This window comes from Embiotoca jacksoni, unplaced genomic scaffold (assembly GCF_022577435.1).
Source record: "Embiotoca jacksoni isolate LCO1_2020_lvr unplaced genomic scaffold, fEmbJac1.0.p SCAF_16, whole genome shotgun sequence".
Taxonomy (NCBI): domain Eukaryota; kingdom Metazoa; phylum Chordata; class Actinopteri; family Embiotocidae; genus Embiotoca; species Embiotoca jacksoni.
Window position 1 is genome coordinate 3408235 of NW_027185296.1, and position 16766 is coordinate 3425000.

At 42.0% G+C, this 16766-nt stretch overlaps 1 protein-coding gene across 1 annotated transcript in view; it reads left to right on the forward strand.

Annotated features, from left to right (window-relative positions):
* The window catches only part of sema6bb (sema domain, transmembrane domain (TM), and cytoplasmic domain, (semaphorin) 6Bb), a 123040-nt gene that overhangs the window by 43318 nt on the left and 62956 nt on the right, over positions 1-16766 (forward strand). The window contains exons 2-3 of the mRNA XM_069150281.1: positions 10146-10273; positions 11750-11864. Of these exons, the coding sequence (XP_069006382.1) occupies positions 10165-10273; positions 11750-11864 (224 nt within the window). The 5' untranslated portion in view covers positions 10146-10164. The remainder of the gene's footprint in view (positions 1-10145; positions 10274-11749; positions 11865-16766) is intronic.

The following is a 16766-nucleotide window of genomic DNA, read 5'->3' on the forward strand; positions in this document are numbered from 1 at the left end:
GTCTATGTAAAGACTTAATCACTACATCTCTCTTGCCATCTTCCCTTCCTCTTTCTTTCTACCCTTCAGCTTTCAAGACTCTTTAAAAGTCATCCAGCTTCCCACAGCCACCTGTTCCGATCCAGTCACCAAAACAAAATCCACTTTAACGCAGCCACAAACAGATCCCGAGCCCTCGGAGCAGAGGGCCGGGAGAGGAATGAAGGGTGACAGTCGCAAGGGAAGAAGAAGAGGGCAATAAAATGTCAGGCTGGTGGGTGAAAGTGAGCTATCTTCAACCAGCCTTTCTAAACTATCCAGTCTTTAGTGTCTTAAATCCCATCATTCTGAACCAGGGTAGAGATGCATTAATATGTAAGAGTGAAAAGACAGACAAGATTTGTTGTGATGGGACGAGAGCTCGAGCAAGAACAGGAGAAGGAGAGGAATGCGAGATAAATACAATGAGCTCCGGGTTTGACACGAGCGAAGACGGATGGGAGAGAATAGATGCAGATAGAGGCAGAGAGACTTAGACGCGGCGAGTGAGAGCACCAAAGATAGAGACATAAATGGCTGAGCTGGCAGCCGCCTTCGCTGATTAACATGCTTCTCAGACACGGTGAGAGGGATCAAACTTGCACACAGCCAGGCCTGGGAGTTATGCCTGCAATGCAATGAAAGTGTGTATGTATGTGTGTGTGTGTGTGTGTGTGTGTGTGTGTGTGTGTGTGTGAGTGTGTACATATGTTTATATCGGTATATTGTTGGTTTTGAGTTTGGATCTGCTGCGCAGCACACATGCAGGAACGAGTCTTTGTTCACAGCTGCCTCGTGTGCTCAGTTCTCAACTGGAGACGTCTGCTGATTGACACCGCAGTGTGTGTGTGTGTGTGTGTGTGTGTGTGTGTGTGTGTGTGTGTACACCGCATGAGAACATTCAAAGCAACAGGGGGAGATAAATCAGAGCAGGGAACCCGGAGTTAGTGAAGTGCATGATTTCATATTGAAATTAATACAGGTGGAATGTACCTAAAGTGGATGAACAGGTGTCTGATTTGTGGTAACAAGATGGGAGGAGATAAAAACAATGTGAGAGGTGTTCTTGAAAAGAGGAGGGCAGGGCAGAGTGATGCATGCGTGAGTCAAGTCCAGGAGGCTGATAATATACTGAGTTTGAGCTTCCATGAACACACCTTCAGCAAGGGCGCACGTGTACGTGAACGTCCGTGTGAAGTCAAAGGCTGCAGACTTGCAGCTACACTTTTCTATCTTTACCAGCGCCAGCCCTGCTCTGTCAGCCTTCTGCTGGGAGAAGATACTCTGCTATGCCTCCCTGTCTCTGTCGGGAGAGAGAAAATTGCTTTTAGATACTGTTTATGGTGGCAGCGTTCTCACTGGAGCCCTTGACTCGATGATTTTCCTGCTAAATTTGTAGATATAAATACAAAATCTGGACACAGCGGAGGGATTATTATTCCTGAATGTTAGAGCTTCTGGCTTATACAGCAGTTCTGCACAGTGAATTATTTCATCGTTAACTTTGTACTGAATATCTTGACAGTGGGAACCAAGCAGGGGCTTCATCTGATAGAGCTTCATGCTCTGTGCAGGGAGGAAGCTAGCTGGTAAACACCATTAGCACACAGAGATGTTGTTGTGAAGCCAAACATGTCTACAGCTCTCCGTGTTTCCTGACAGCGCCCTTACACTCTAAAACAGAAGTGCTTAGATAGACAATATCATGCTGACCTTTCTCTTACATTGCATTATCCAAAAGTATCTGTTGTACTGTCTTATCTGATTTGTTGACTTTTTATTTTACTCAATCACAGATGTGCAAACTGCATATAGTGAGGTTTAAAGGAACAGTTGATTGATACCGCTGTTTGTTAAATGCAGCCAGCAGCTGGTTTATTTTATAGGGTTTTTTGTGTATTTGTTGACTGGACACAGTGACTTTCGCCACTGGTTGCATCTGACAACAATTTCAACATGACAACATGTTCCTGCTCCCAGCCATGAAATAGTCTTTTTTTTTTTTCTTGGTGAAATCTGGATTCAAAGTATCAAAGTGAACCATATATTGGTTTGTATTTACTTCGTATTCAGGAGGAGATTTGCATCCTCTGACTGTCTATTAGCAAAAGCTCACATGAAACTCTGAGTACTGGTGCAGAAATGAGCAGCACAGTCTTCAGTCTTTTTTCACCTTTTATTGCCCTCCACTCTCCAAAAGTTTTATTTTTGCCCGCCACCCGACCCTTTGCCCCCTCTGAAAGTCACTTGTTGCCATTACAATAAATCCACCTCTCCTCCTGATTCTCGGGGCAAAAAGGGCAAACAGATCCTGGATGGGAACATATTGCCCTATTGAGTTACCTCTGAGTATTTATGCAGGATAATAAATGTCCGTAGGGGAATTTTAGCCGAATAATCACATCAAGAGGGCTTCTGTCATGCTGCAGAACCTCTTATTGCCATTAGCAAGGTTTCTATATTATTTATAACCATGTTGGAGATTATCACCTTGTGTGTTTTTCCTTACTGACTTCATGGAGCCTGCAGCCAAGTGATGGATGGAGTTGCTTTTAGCCTCCAGTCAGTCTCAGAGTGTGTTTTCTTTTCATTTTTTTTTTACTGCAGTGTTGCAGGGTTCCTCCTACATGGATGGTTTGAGTATGATTTATGGCCTTGTCCCCTGATCCCTGCCCCGCTAATGATGGTTGTAAACTGGTGGGGAGCCAAAGTTCAGGCCTATATCTGCTGTTGTGATGTGACATGATGTTTCTCCGCGTTTCACGCATCCCTTGTTTGATCACGAACACAGTCAGAACTGATCAGAGAGAAATGTGGAAACTTAAAAGATGAAAGAAGCCAGGTGAAGGAACATGGAGGGTAGAAAAATAATTTAAAAAAGGAGAATAAAAGATTTATCTCAGTACTTCTTGTTGGAGAGTCTTCTTGAATCACAAAATAAGAATTAACCTGCAGACTCATGGAGATGTTCCCAGACAGCGCTGTAAAATCTTTGTTCTGCTCCTCCTTGATTGTGACTACAGCTATTCTGTCTTGGCAGCTGTAATTTTGAGGACTGTGAAGGTTAATGACGGTGACACAACTCCAGGGAGAGCTCCAGTAATGCTCAAAGATATCCATTCATCAACAATAAGCTATTACAAGTATTACATTACTGTTCCCTCATCCAGCACTCTTTCATCAGGCTGCTTCTCACCCATTAATGGAAGCACATCCACATCTTAGCAAGAGAGTCAAAGATTATCTTATTCCAGCACCAACCTTTAAATCCCCTGAAATTATATATCCATTAGACACATGGTACTGTGTAAAGAAGATACTGTAACAACCGAAGTAGTAGTCAGGTAGCAGAGACAGAGCCGACATTTTCATGATTTGATTCTGACAAAAGAGGAGCGAAATGTTTTGTACTGCTGCACATACTCCACATATTTCTCACCACATAAATCTGTGCTGTTTCTCAGCGCATGGGAAAATCAGTGTTCTGTGCAGAAAGGTCACTCTTCATTTTTCATTTACTGTGCACTCCCCCTCTTGTCTCTCTGTTCTTTTCCCTCTCTCTCTCTCTTTAAATGTGTGTGATGTTATTGAGGCTCCAGGATTTCATGGTGATGCAAATTTCCAGTAAACAGACCCCGGGTCGCTCAAGTTCCAAGCAAAGGGATGAAATTGTGTGCATTTCGCCGTTTTGGAGGGAATTCCTGCATCATTTTTACATTTGGCCTGAGAGATAGATAGTGGGGAAAGACTGTGGTCTGGCTTTAGTGAAGGCACTAACAAGCCCAGAAGACAGGAGTTGGTTTTTTTTGTTTGTTTTGTTTTGGTGTGTATGTGTGTGTGTGTGTGTGTGTGTGTGTGTGTGTGTGTGTGTGTGTGTGTGTGTGTGTGTGCGTGCGTGTGTGCGTGTGTGTATATACTGCTTGTGTCAAAGGTTCGATCACCATTGTGTTACCTCCTTCTGACTCATCTCGACTTTTATTTAAATTAAAATCTTTCAGATTATTACTTTAAATATGTAATGCAAGCTAACGTATTACTTACAATGTTGACTTTTGTTTTAACACAGGACATGTGTGCGATTCACAGATGTTGAAGAAAGCAAGACTTTAAAAAAAAAGTTCTCCAAGAAATAAAAAATAATTCTGGTGATACGAATGATCCAAGTCAAGAAAAGTGGATACACGCACGAACACAAACTCACTTAGATGTATTTTTAAGGTTAAATATGTTGTTTTAATAGTGATGTGGCTCTGGAGCATAAGGTTGTAATTAACAATGGCACTCCGATTCATGACCTTTGTGGTACTGTACTTCCAGAGACAAAGACATTAATGAGAAGATGTTTTCTACCACAGCAGTTTAGCACTAATTTGGTTTGGTCTTTGTTGAGTTTCTGGAAGTGGTGGCTCATCCAGCTAATTATGTCTTTAATACACTAAACCACTGACATTATACAGTTGAGGTCTCCAGGGTTCAAAGATGGTTACATCAGTGTGTCATCAGCATATTTATGGTAAGGTGGCTGATGTTTCTGCATTGTGAGGGAACATCTGAACAATCTGAACTGCAGTGGTCAAACTATTGACCCCTCTACCCACTTTCCCACACATACAGAGATACAGAAAAATATCATCACTTTAGATATTGCAAACCAGTGCAGAGCCAGAAGGTTCTTCCCACTAGTCTACTCTTGGCTCAGGGTGAAGATAAATCTGGCAATGCAAGAGAACTATTGGCTCTGCGCGTTTCCTGTCTTCTGTGCCTTTGTCTTTCTGTCTCTCTTATCCCCGACATTCTTTGGCTTCACTGTGTATATTTCCGGTGTGACTCTCCTTCACTGTTTGAATGCCTCACTTGTCTCTCTTTCACCTCTGTTTCTCTTCGTCACTCCCTGCGGTGCATTATTTTAGTCACTTTCTTTGTCCTGCCTCGTCCTCTTGTTGTTCTGCCACCCCAGTTTTTTTTTGTTTTTGTTGCCTGTGTTCATTTCCATCTTTGCCTTAAACCCTTGCTCCCAACCTTCAGTCTCGCGTCTTATTAGTGCCCGAGCACCAAATGGTGCGAAAGCCCTATTGTAATTCAAGGAATTATTCTATATTCTCTTCCCTCCTCACATCCCTGCTACATACACCGTCTTATTGCTGCCTGAAGAAGATCCAAGCTGCATCAGGCCAGCATTGATTCTACACACTCCATAAAGCAACCTCTCCTCGCTCACTAATATGACAATTAGGCCAGTCTCTGGGAGATCTATGAGGTGTCTTTAAGTCCACATAAAGAAAACAGAACAATCATAAAATTCTCCACTGCTTACTTAATACCCTTCCTCATGTACCAGCACTGTCTCATATACCGAACCCTGAAGGTCAGCGCACTGGAGTTCACCCTTGTGCCTGAGGCAGAGTAGTATTTCTTTGAGCATTTACTCCTCTTTAAAAGTTATGGAGTGTTTTAAGGATCAGGCTCAAAGTCTTTTGGTGGTTGAGTGTCTCCCTTACAATAACAAAGGTTATTTAAACGGTAAAATGTTTTAGGTTATTGTTGTCTCCCGTCCAGTATCATCTGCAGGCTTTTCTTTTCCTCACACGGCATTATTTGAAACTGTAAATTGGACCGCATTAAACCAGGCTTCTGCGAGAACATCATCCTCTACTGCCAGCATAGCTTCTACTTCTACTATTACTACTACTACTTCCAATATACAACTATCACGTCACAGAGGACAATACATATTTCAAACAAAGCTCAGATCTCTTGGATAATGTCCATACTCGGATCTTTGTGTATTAATATACTGATCACAGAAAACCAAGAATGACTGCACTTCAGCAAACTTTTAACCTCCATTAATTGATGAAATCATCGACCTGGGACTGCAGGTAGCTGTAAACCCAACACTGGCATACTGACTTAACAGCCGGTCAAGCTACACATTTGTTTTTTATTTATTCATCAGGCAGATGCTGATGTCACCGTTCATCTAGAGTTGTGGTCCTGGCTATCTGATGAATATAAGTCCAGTGTTCACTCCCTGTTTATGTTCTTAGTCAAAGTAGCTCTCAGAGGAAAAAGGTTGGAGATCCCTGGCGTACAATATGTTCATAAGAGCGTTTTCACTGAAAACACGGTATGAGAGCACTGAGACGGAACCAAAACAGTAACGTTGTGGATTGTAAAACCAAAACAATGAGCTAAAAGGGGCTAAATCCCTCAGTGAACTGCAGTGTCAAGACATACTCTGTGGGTTCATCCTTGAGACTGTTCCCTCTCGCAATGCATCTCCTGAGAAAGCCGTTGTGTGAGCCACGGTTACTATGCAAAGTGCATATGATACAGCACGCAATACATTTTTGGGTGAACAGAAAAATATAATTTGCCTTGTAAAATGATGACAAAAGGATTGGAATAGAAATAGATCATGTTTATATTCATTCTTCCTCTGCTCAGGCTTTTTTGAAGCTGGGCGACCAGTGTGAAAGGGGATTATATTATACACTATTACTTGAGTACTGCGTGCTGATACCTCTGCATAATACTTGTCAACCTCCCTGTTAAATATTTTAATCATAAATACCACAACCACTGTGTCCCCATTAAGACTGCTTGATTTCATTACCATTTGTCCTATAACTAGGACATGCATAATCTTGGTTTTCTTTCAAACCTTAGTCCAATTTCCATTGCAAGTACCTCACGGCTGTGTAAGGGAAACACATTGAGAACGTTTACATCATGGAGACTGGGGCGAAGGCAGAGAAATAGAAAGGCCGCTGCACAATGAGAAAAAAAGGGGAAAATGCTGAGGAGAGGAGAAAATGAGAACCATGGCAACCGTAATGTGACAAAAGCATTTCAGAGTATATTACCTTCATTTGATGATGAGGTTTTCTATTTGAATGCAAAGTACCCAGACCCCTGCAATCGAGGGTCACCATCTTTCTATAACCAGCGTCCAATTGAAAGGCACACACATTCCTCATGTCTTTTTTTTTTTGCCATGAAACCGGTTCCTCTTCTGCTTTAGGTCCCTGTTCTTTAGTCTGACTCAAATCTATATCAGATCAGCATTAGCCATCGTTAACACTTTGTTTTAAGACACAAGACCGCATTGATTTAATGGTGATTTGTTATCTATGTTGGCCACATGCGGGTCATTCTGGGGTGGCGTTGATGAGGTCCATGGAGATATTGCAACCTCAACCCCCCCCCCCCCCCCACAACCTCACCTGTGTGGCAGCTAAATGATCTCCTAATGACTTTGTTTAGGAAATTACCTGCCTAGACACCATAATCAAATTGATCTGGGGTGGTGGACTCAGACAAATTAACAAGTCTGTGTAAACTCCGTTGAAGTGAGTGTAGCGAGTCCCATTTCAGTAGGGAAACAAAAGATTGTTGGAGCTGTTGGGCTGTTAAGGCTCAGACTTAAGTTACTCTCAATCGGGTATCGTTTGCATTTATCCTCCACTATCGTCATTTGCCATCTTAATTGTTAATACTAACAAGGCTGTTCCTGAAACCGAGCTAAATCTCCAAATGTTTGGCACGACACTGGAAGCTAAAGAACTCCCTCTCCCAGGACCCCGTTGAAAGAACTGACAATTTGCTGTATAGTACAGTTTTTAACATTTAATTTAAAACCCATGGAGCCCACACATTGTGCCAACTTCAATGTGACTTCAGTGACATCTATTGCCATTTCAAACATGGATCGCTGTTGCACCCTGGGGTTGAATATTTTGAATTAGTGTCTCCTCCAAATGGCAAAATGTATATGGGACTTGCAGTGTGCTCCGCTAAATGATAATGGCAAACTACTGTACAGCTTGTACCATGCAGCGATGCCTCTGAATGGACTCGGCTGTAGCCATTTGTCATAATTACAGAGATGCTTTGGCTCAGAACCATTACACAACACACAGACACACACACAGACACACACACTCACACACACACACAGACACACACACACACACACACACACACACACACACACACACACACACACACACACACACACACACACACTGGTTTTAATGCTTGTGTATCTACTTATTCGGCTGTCCCATGAAATTGTATAGCCCAGGGTGTCTAATTATACTAATCGAATGCGTACCGCCTGACATTTATTCATACATTATTAATAGCAGAAACAATAGAATCTCTGATTGGATATACTGGCTTCCTGACTTCTCATCTTCTCTCTCTGTTTCTTACTCTTTCTCACTTATCTCTCACTCAATCTCCCTCTGTACCGCATGACCTCCTTTCTTCCTTTCTTCCCTCCGTGACTCTTTCCCCTTCACCTCCTGTAATTTTGCTTGTGGGTGTTGAGTAATTAGCATGCCGCCCACTTTTATTCTGATGTCAGGGCAGGGAAATTTGAGAAATTTCCCATAAAGATTATGGGTCCTGATAAGGTTTTGTCTGGGACACCATTAAAGCGATAGACTGCACAAAGGCTGTTTGTGTTGTGTGTGTGTGTGTGTGTGTGTGTGTGTGTGTGTGTGTGTGTGTGTGTGTGGGGTGGGGGGGGGTGGTGGGGTGGGGGGGGGGGGGGTAGTGTATAGAGGGAAAGGATGAAAATGACTGCAGGAAAGAAGCTCGTTCAGTGTAACGACTGTGCAGTGCTGTATGTCACCGTTCTCTTTTATTACCTAAAACATTAGCATGAAACAAATGTAAATTAATTTACTGAATTACTAAATTATTAGAAAATCCTGTGACAAACCTTCCCAGAAGAGTGAGGCTGTTAGAGTAGTATATTCATTTCCATGGTTATGAACAAGAGATTTAAGCATAAATAGTCATGTTCAGGTTTCCACATACTTTTGGACCTGCAGTGTGGGTGATTTAATATTTTTTCCATCTTATTTTATTGTAGTATAAAGTATATTGTACTTTTATGATTTTGTTTATTAAAACTACTTAATAATTTATAGTTTATTTTAACTTTTGTTTAACTTAGTTATTTAACCTTAAGGATCAATACAGTACAAAATGCAATTGTCCCTAGTAAAGCTCTGAAAAGGGAGAGTGAGTCAAAGAGCGATAACGACTGACACCGAAAGGGCAAATCATACCGAACACTTGTTGCGTCATTTTACGCTTTGTGTATCTGTAACCACGGTAAAATACTGAGGCATTTTGCATAAAGAAATCCAGCCTTGACTATTCAAATTTGAGATGTTGCAATTGTGCGCGACTGTGAGAAATGTTTTGTCTTTGTACTGATGGGGATGGAAGGCTTCTACACCAGATTTTCAAAGCAAATTACTGAGATAAGATAAGTGGGGAGTTATGGGGTTTTGTAAATTACAGTGTGCCACATGCATGCAATTTCTATGAAATGACAATTTTATGCCGGTTAAGTATAGAGAGGGAAAACTTGATAGCTAACTACAGATGAGTCAGGGTTTATAGAAATAACAAGGACCTGTTCGCACAAACGCAGAGGTTGTGACTGGCCTGTCATGCTGTCTGAGGTTTGTGGCTTAAATCAGTCGCAATTCTGAGAGCTTTTCTCTTAAGGGGCGGAGTGCTGGAGTCATTTTGTAGATGGGTTGTGTAGGGGAACTTCATTTGGGTGTCACTTGTATTTCCTCATGAATTACATCCTTGCATGTGCCTCAGTAACGCCCGACAGAAAATACCGTCAGAGGTGATTTGCATTGCTGGAATTTAATTTAAGTAAACCACCACTTCGCTCCCTCTCAGTCTCTGTTTCATTCATGTACGGGACACATTCTGCCCTCTTGTCTTACCCAAGATATACCCCGTGTCCTTTTCTCTGATGTCTCTTTCTGATTGGTTTTAGATGTGTCATAGTGGTGTGATGTTTGATGTGGTGATGCCATAGTGATCTGGCTGCATTCAGAGCTGACTGGACACTTCTCCCGCAGTGGATGATTTAATCCCTCACTTCAAGCAGCTATTTATCTCCCTCTACATCAGGGCAAAGAGAAAGAGAAGCTGTGGGAATTGAAAGAACTTCAGTGGAGAAAACCAACCTGCCAGTTAGTTAGTTAGCCAGTCAGTGATTGACTGAGTGAATGTGTCTCTGTCTGTCTGTGTACGGAGTCTCACAACTCACTCCTTTTCTATCTTTATCTTTTATGTTTCCACAGACTCCACAGTTGTATTGCTATGGCAGCCGTGGCCACTCCCTCCTTCTTCCTGCTGTGTTGGCTGCTCCGCACGGCGAGCCCGGCATTCCCAGAGGAGCCAGGGCCCCTCAACTTCATCCCCACTGAAGGTAATGACCATCTGACTTTTTCGCCCTATAGCCTCCTACTTTCTTACGTTCCTCTCACCCGGGCCATGATGTGTGAAGTGTTGGGTCGTTGCCAAACACGCATGGTGATGAATCATGGGTACAGAGGAGACGCCGGATCATCGTGTGGCCTGCAGAGGTCAGACAGTTTCTCACACAAAGGGTGTTGACTGGTGTCCAGGCCAGGAAGTGTGGGGTCGCACTCAGGAATGAGACCAAAACGCAGGAAGGGGCTCTTGCATTCATGACCCCCCCCCCCCCCCCCCCCCCCCCCCCCCGCCCTCACACACACACACACACACACACACACACACACACGCTCAGAGACGCAGCTCCTCGAACACTCAGACTTGCCGTCTCCATATCAGCTTGGCAGTCTCCGGCTCAGCCCAGACCTTGATTGATTGGAATTCAATAATATTGACTGATGGTTTCCCAGCTAAGCCCAAACCCTTCTTTCAGTATCAATACCACACAGTAGAGTGCAGAGTTTGTCAAACTAGTGAGAGCTACGCCGGCTCGGCTGCCTCAAGTCTTAGACTCAAGAGCTGTAGTTTATAGAAGGTAAAAGTTATTCAGAAGGCTGAAGGGACAGACAAGATAAATAGAGGGATGTGTGCAGAGAAAAGTGGATGATAAAGACAGAAAAGAGTGGGTCTCAGCACAGAAGGATGCAGACACTACTTACGGCATGTGGAAATAAAGAGGGAGAAGACAAAATATTGAGCCAAAAAGAAAGAAAAAAAAAATAAGTTGAATATTGGATGGAATATAAAGAAATAATGATGGCGGAGTGGAGAGCAGATGAGAGGATATCAGATACAAATGCTCTCCTTCACCTCAAGTCAAGGTCAAAGACAGATAGCCATACTGCTTCTCCACAGTAATCATCTTATTTGTATGTAGCTTTTATTTCTGCTTCTCTTTTCACTTTCATTTTTCTCTGTATTTTTGCACATCTGTGGCACATGATCAAAAGTGTTCTTTCTTTTCATCACTTTTATCTTTGATTTCTCCCTGATGTACAGCACACATTGTCCACATTTTTCTTATTTATTTTTTACCTTTTTTGATGTTTGCGTCTCTACCTTTTGAATTATCTGCATCAGTTGGCGGAACATGTGTTGTCAAACTTGTCAGCAAGAAGGCAGCATGTAAATGAACAATTCATCAAAAGTGAATCTCAGACTTGTGAATGTAACGACATGTGAGGTGTGGTTCAGACATCTTTCATTTTCAGATTATTTGTTTGTGCTCCCCGCCGTGTCTCGGTGTGCTGCTCTTTCAAATGCAGATCTCAAACATGTCTACACTTCACCTTGAAAACCTGTTACCACTGCTCAACTGTCAAAACAAACTAACACAAAAGCCACTTTTATGCTGACTATTTTTTTTGTCAAAGATGGATGTCAGTTTAAGCTCATCTGTTGTGTGTTTCTGTCTCTCATTCACCCGCAGTGGTGAGAAGGTACCCTGTGTTTCTGGGCCGACCGCACAGAACATGGCTGAGACAAGAGCCTCTGCACGTCCAGAGGATCCTCCAAGTCAATCGGACGCTCTACATTGGAGCCAGGTACAACATATGCCAGCTGCACTGCACTGACATGTTAATGTACAAATCCACAATTCATTTAAAGCTATAAGCTTTGAGAAATCTGGGACCTGTGACATACTGTATGTCTTCATTTGCTTGCACACACCCACACACAGCCACACACAGCCACACACACACACACACACACACACACACACACACACACACACACACATGCACAATGAAGCTCTCTTGGAGCAATTTTCAGCTCTAACACCTGTCAGATTGTCTGTTACCGCTACAGTTGTGTGAGTAACATTAATCACTTTCATTGGACATTATTTTAGGAGTGTCTAAGTTATTGCTAATGCTAGCATTCATCTCAAAGGAAATGTGCGTGAGCACAGCTGAGGCTAAAGTACACCCAGATGTGTCATCAACACAAAAACAAGGCCAATAATTTTCCAGCCGTGAAAAACTACACCACAGAGTCTAGGTTGAGCTGCTTATGGGTCCTGTTTGGACCATTAGCGTCTCCTTAGTGTACTGTGCCTCTTAAGTTTTGGGAGGTGAGTGTCTGACTGACACAGACGAAGGTGTCAGAAGGTTAGTTTTTGGTAGCCTCGCGCTGTCTACTTTTACGCCAGAGGAATGTAAACAGTGAAGAACGACACGACACAATTCCAAAACTAACAAATCGTTCTTCAGCAAAAAGAAAAATTCATCAACCTGATGATTTATTCTTTCACGTCTGTTGGTGTGAGAATTTGTGATTAGAAAAATGTAAAACTTTATAATATAAGTATCATCAACGTTTTACCAAAATAAGACATTTCATCTGAACATTCATGCAAAATGCATAAGAATCTCTTCAAAATAAGTTACTACACAAAATTATTCTATATTACAGTTCTGCAACTGTTACCTGCCTCCATCAAGACCTACACCAACTCTTTTCATCGTCCAGAGAAATACGAGTACAGCTCAATGCCAGTGTAATTATTAGACAACAGGTGTCATTTTTAGTCATTATGAGATGTGTCAATTTGTAAAAACTCATAAACCAAAGTTTTCTAACCCACAGTCATTGTCTTTTCGATACCATTGCAATTACAGTTTGCATGGTAAAAACAAATTAGCAGGGAGCAAAAATGCTAGCAGTTGTCATCCTTCAATGACTCTTGCCCCGTAAAGCGGGTGCGTGTGGATAACGTAAGGGCACCAAACTTAATTTACTAATAAGAGTGTAAAAGTTGTCTTGCCCAAACAGAAACATCAAAAAGTAACCAATGACCTGTGACGGTGAACTATCCTTTAAATGTTAAAACTAAGAAATTAAGAGGCATTTCAATTGTGTTACTCGACAAATGTTACATAATCTGGATAATCATGTTTTTATAAATTGCAAATACTGCATAGTGCAGAGGCTTGGCCAGTTTTTTTTGTAAAAGATCTGGTGCAGTAGTTACATTTGAAGGCTGATTTTTGGTCTGGCAAATGTTACATCAAGTGAAGAATGTTCTGGTTTGGTCTCCATGTGATGATGGTCCCCATATGTCTGTCAGTCTGATGAATGTGCTGATAATGGACAGACAGTAGCTCCGGTGGTCTGCAGGGCCGGACAAGGATGGCCTACTCAGCTGCACCGTGATCTACACTGTACAGCTACATCTGCTGCTCCCCAGAGCCTTTCAGGAGCCGACCCGAAACAGGCCGAGCTAACAAAAAACACGCACCTCAAAATTTACTGCCCATGTTCTCCAAAATGAATTTAGCTTGAAACATGCTAAAAAAAAGAAAGACAGAGGCACAGTTCATTTCCACATATGGGGCTGGTTATTTGCTGCAGTGGAAGTCCCAAAGAAGATTGAAGCGGTTTCCAATAAGAGACGCCACCGTGGTTCAGGAAATGACCCAGTCTCTGGCCTCCAGCTGGTCTAACCTCACCACTGAGACTCGGTAGTAAATATATCAAACTGTGTAACATGGTTCCAGCCATTCTGTCTGCACGGAGAGGGTCTATACGGACACAAATGCATGCAGTCTAATAATAAAAAACTGCTCACAGACAACAGCAGCTACTGTAGTCTGAAGGTCTCCTCTAAAACATAACCAGAGTCATGAAACACTTTAAAATCGTTCATTTCAATTTACAGCTGCAGAAGGTTTTACTGAATAGGAGAAGTAATCCAATACGAATGTCTCAGCCAACCGGACAACAATGAAACACAAGACTAACAGGAAGAAACAGCAACAGCGGCAAAGGGTTTAAGGCCAGAGAAAGACAGTTTCAGTAGGATATTTATATATTTTGTGTAAGGAGCTAATAGTGATTGTGGCTTGAAAGAAAAAGATCCATCCCCATGCAGGGGTGGGCCGGAGAGACAGCCCAGCTGGGAGGCAGAGTTTTAAAATGTACGATGTATAAATAAGTACCTGTGGTGGCAGGTATGACTGCCAAAAGCTCCCACAGAGTGCATGGCCTGATAAGACGCCTCACTCATCCACAAATCCTGTCACCATTAGCATAGCTGCTCCTCAGACTGCAAGCATTGCTAAATCCCTGCCCCAAGCACCTGCTGAGAGCAGCCACCTCTCCCTGTCCTCTTTCCATCCCTGCTAAATGAAAGTAAACTATGTATTTTTGGCTGGTGCTAGGTGGAGTAAGCGCATTGCTATGTTAAGCCCCATTTCATTGCTATTAAGATGAGCAGCTGCGGATCCTGTGGTCTTCAGCCCTCGGCCAGATCCAAAATTCTAATCCACACAAATATAAACCAATTGGAGAGTGTTTACCAATTGACAATATGAGTGAAGGAACGAAGCCATCGCTTGGATAACTTTTCCAGTTGGTGGATGTTTTTGCCCTCACAGTCGGTGAGTGTTTGTGTATGTTTTCACATTTTCCATTAGCTGGAGAGTGAAGGTGTGCTGACTTGCTGCCAGACGCTGACCTCCAAGGTCCACAGGGATCAAGGGGAGGTCACAGTAAGGTCAAATGCCTCATGGCAGACAGGCAGGGAGAAGTTCAGTTGTGTCAAAAACTGTGAGGCTCGAGAGTCACAGCTGTCAGTCTACTGAGTGAAGTTTAGCATGCAGACGAGGGAAAGTGTGTCAGGAGAGACAAACACACAAGTCAGGACACCCACATTGACACATATAGTAGACGCTGATTCCACACTAGACTAGTGCTATAAAGTATAACCTGCACTCTGTACTAATCATCACTGTCCTGACAGCGTGCAATAAATTTCTGTTCCAAAGATGAATGTATCAGTGAAAAGCTATCACTTTTAGTTTTTAGTTTTCACCAGGGCTGAAATCAATTATTATTTTCAGTGGCATTTTAAAATACCTGACCTAAAAATATTCAGCTTACTGTCATTGAAAACCGACAAAACTCCATCTACTTATGAGAACTTTTGAATTGTGGCTATTTTTGTCTTCAAAATTAAGTTTTGAATTACAATAATCAAAGTAGTTCCTCATTATTTTTTCTATCAATCAACTTGTCAATTATCAACTCATTGCTTCATCTCTATACTTAGCAAAACAAATCTTAAGAAAAATAAACTGATATTTTACCATGGGCAGTTTTATTTATTTGTGTTTCTGTCACGTTGTGGCACATATCCTTCATTTTCCATCACCCTTACAGAAAAAAGACCACATGAATTTTACATGTGCAAAGACTCGTGGTTTTGGAAGATTTTCATCTGTGTTATGTGAAGATCATGTAGTTTCCCATGTCAAAACTTTTCCAAATATTTTTCCTATGTTATCATACGTTGCAACATGTGGCACAAGTGTCATACATGTAATCACGTGTCCCATGTGGAAACATGGGAAACTTGTGTAAATCAATTTTAGGATTCAAAAAATTCTGAATATGCTTAGTTTTGTCGTTATTTAGTTTTACATCTGATGCAGGGAAACCCAACATGGGCAATGCTTGGAAATGTAGGATTTTATAGTCCTACGTTACATTTATTGTCTCACATTACAGTGTGAATTTTTTTCCATTATTTAGGCATGTAGTTGTCTATCTTTTTCTTGTTTGTGGTTTAACTCCTTTTTTCATTGACTGTTGAAGTATACAGATATTATTTTTTACTTTAAGTTGAAGGTCTGTAAAGGTTTCAAGATGTTACTCTCTTAATGTACTTATAGTGCCAATAGTGAGCAGTAGCTGTACCTGCTTTGCAGTTTTGAAAGCACTAAAGATTCACTTTTTAGATTCAATGTGTAATATTCACATGCACCCAGGAACATGCAAACTCTCTCCCACAGAGCATTCTCACTGGGTAACTGGGTGGTCAGTCTCATTCAGTGGCATGGCTGCACTGGATTTGCAAGCTCAGAGAGGCTCAGCGCTGCTCACACTAAACCACAGTGCTGCAGCGAGCAAGGAAAAGACAAGGGCAACTGAGAAATATAGAAAAACTTGGAGGCTTAAGAGGTCTTTACCTTGAGTTTGCTGTTGTTTTGTAAGGCAAAAGGAGAAAGTTAACAAGCTAGTCAGGTAAGAAATGCAGGAAATTTTGACAGTTTCTCTTGAGCCTCTGTTGACTTTGTATTAACCAGGTCAAAAGGGTCAGAGGCATTTATGAAATGAGAACTCAGGCACGCACACATTATACACACACAGACAAGGTCGAAAAAGGGAGTGAAATCTGAGACTTGATTTGTAGTTCTAGGACAAAATATTTGCCAATCAGTTGAGGCGATCCTGCAACATAAAGAATCTTTGCACAGTTCACGTTTGTCCTGTTTTTGAATTTTTAGCACGCTCGTAATCCGAACCCTCTGCCACATGCAGTACACATTGAATTCAGTAACACACATCTAAACAAAGAAAAACATACAGGCCACAGGCTTTGCATCATTCAAACAACCTGGAGCAGACGGGAGTAGAGATGGAGAAAGAACGCGAAGCAGCAG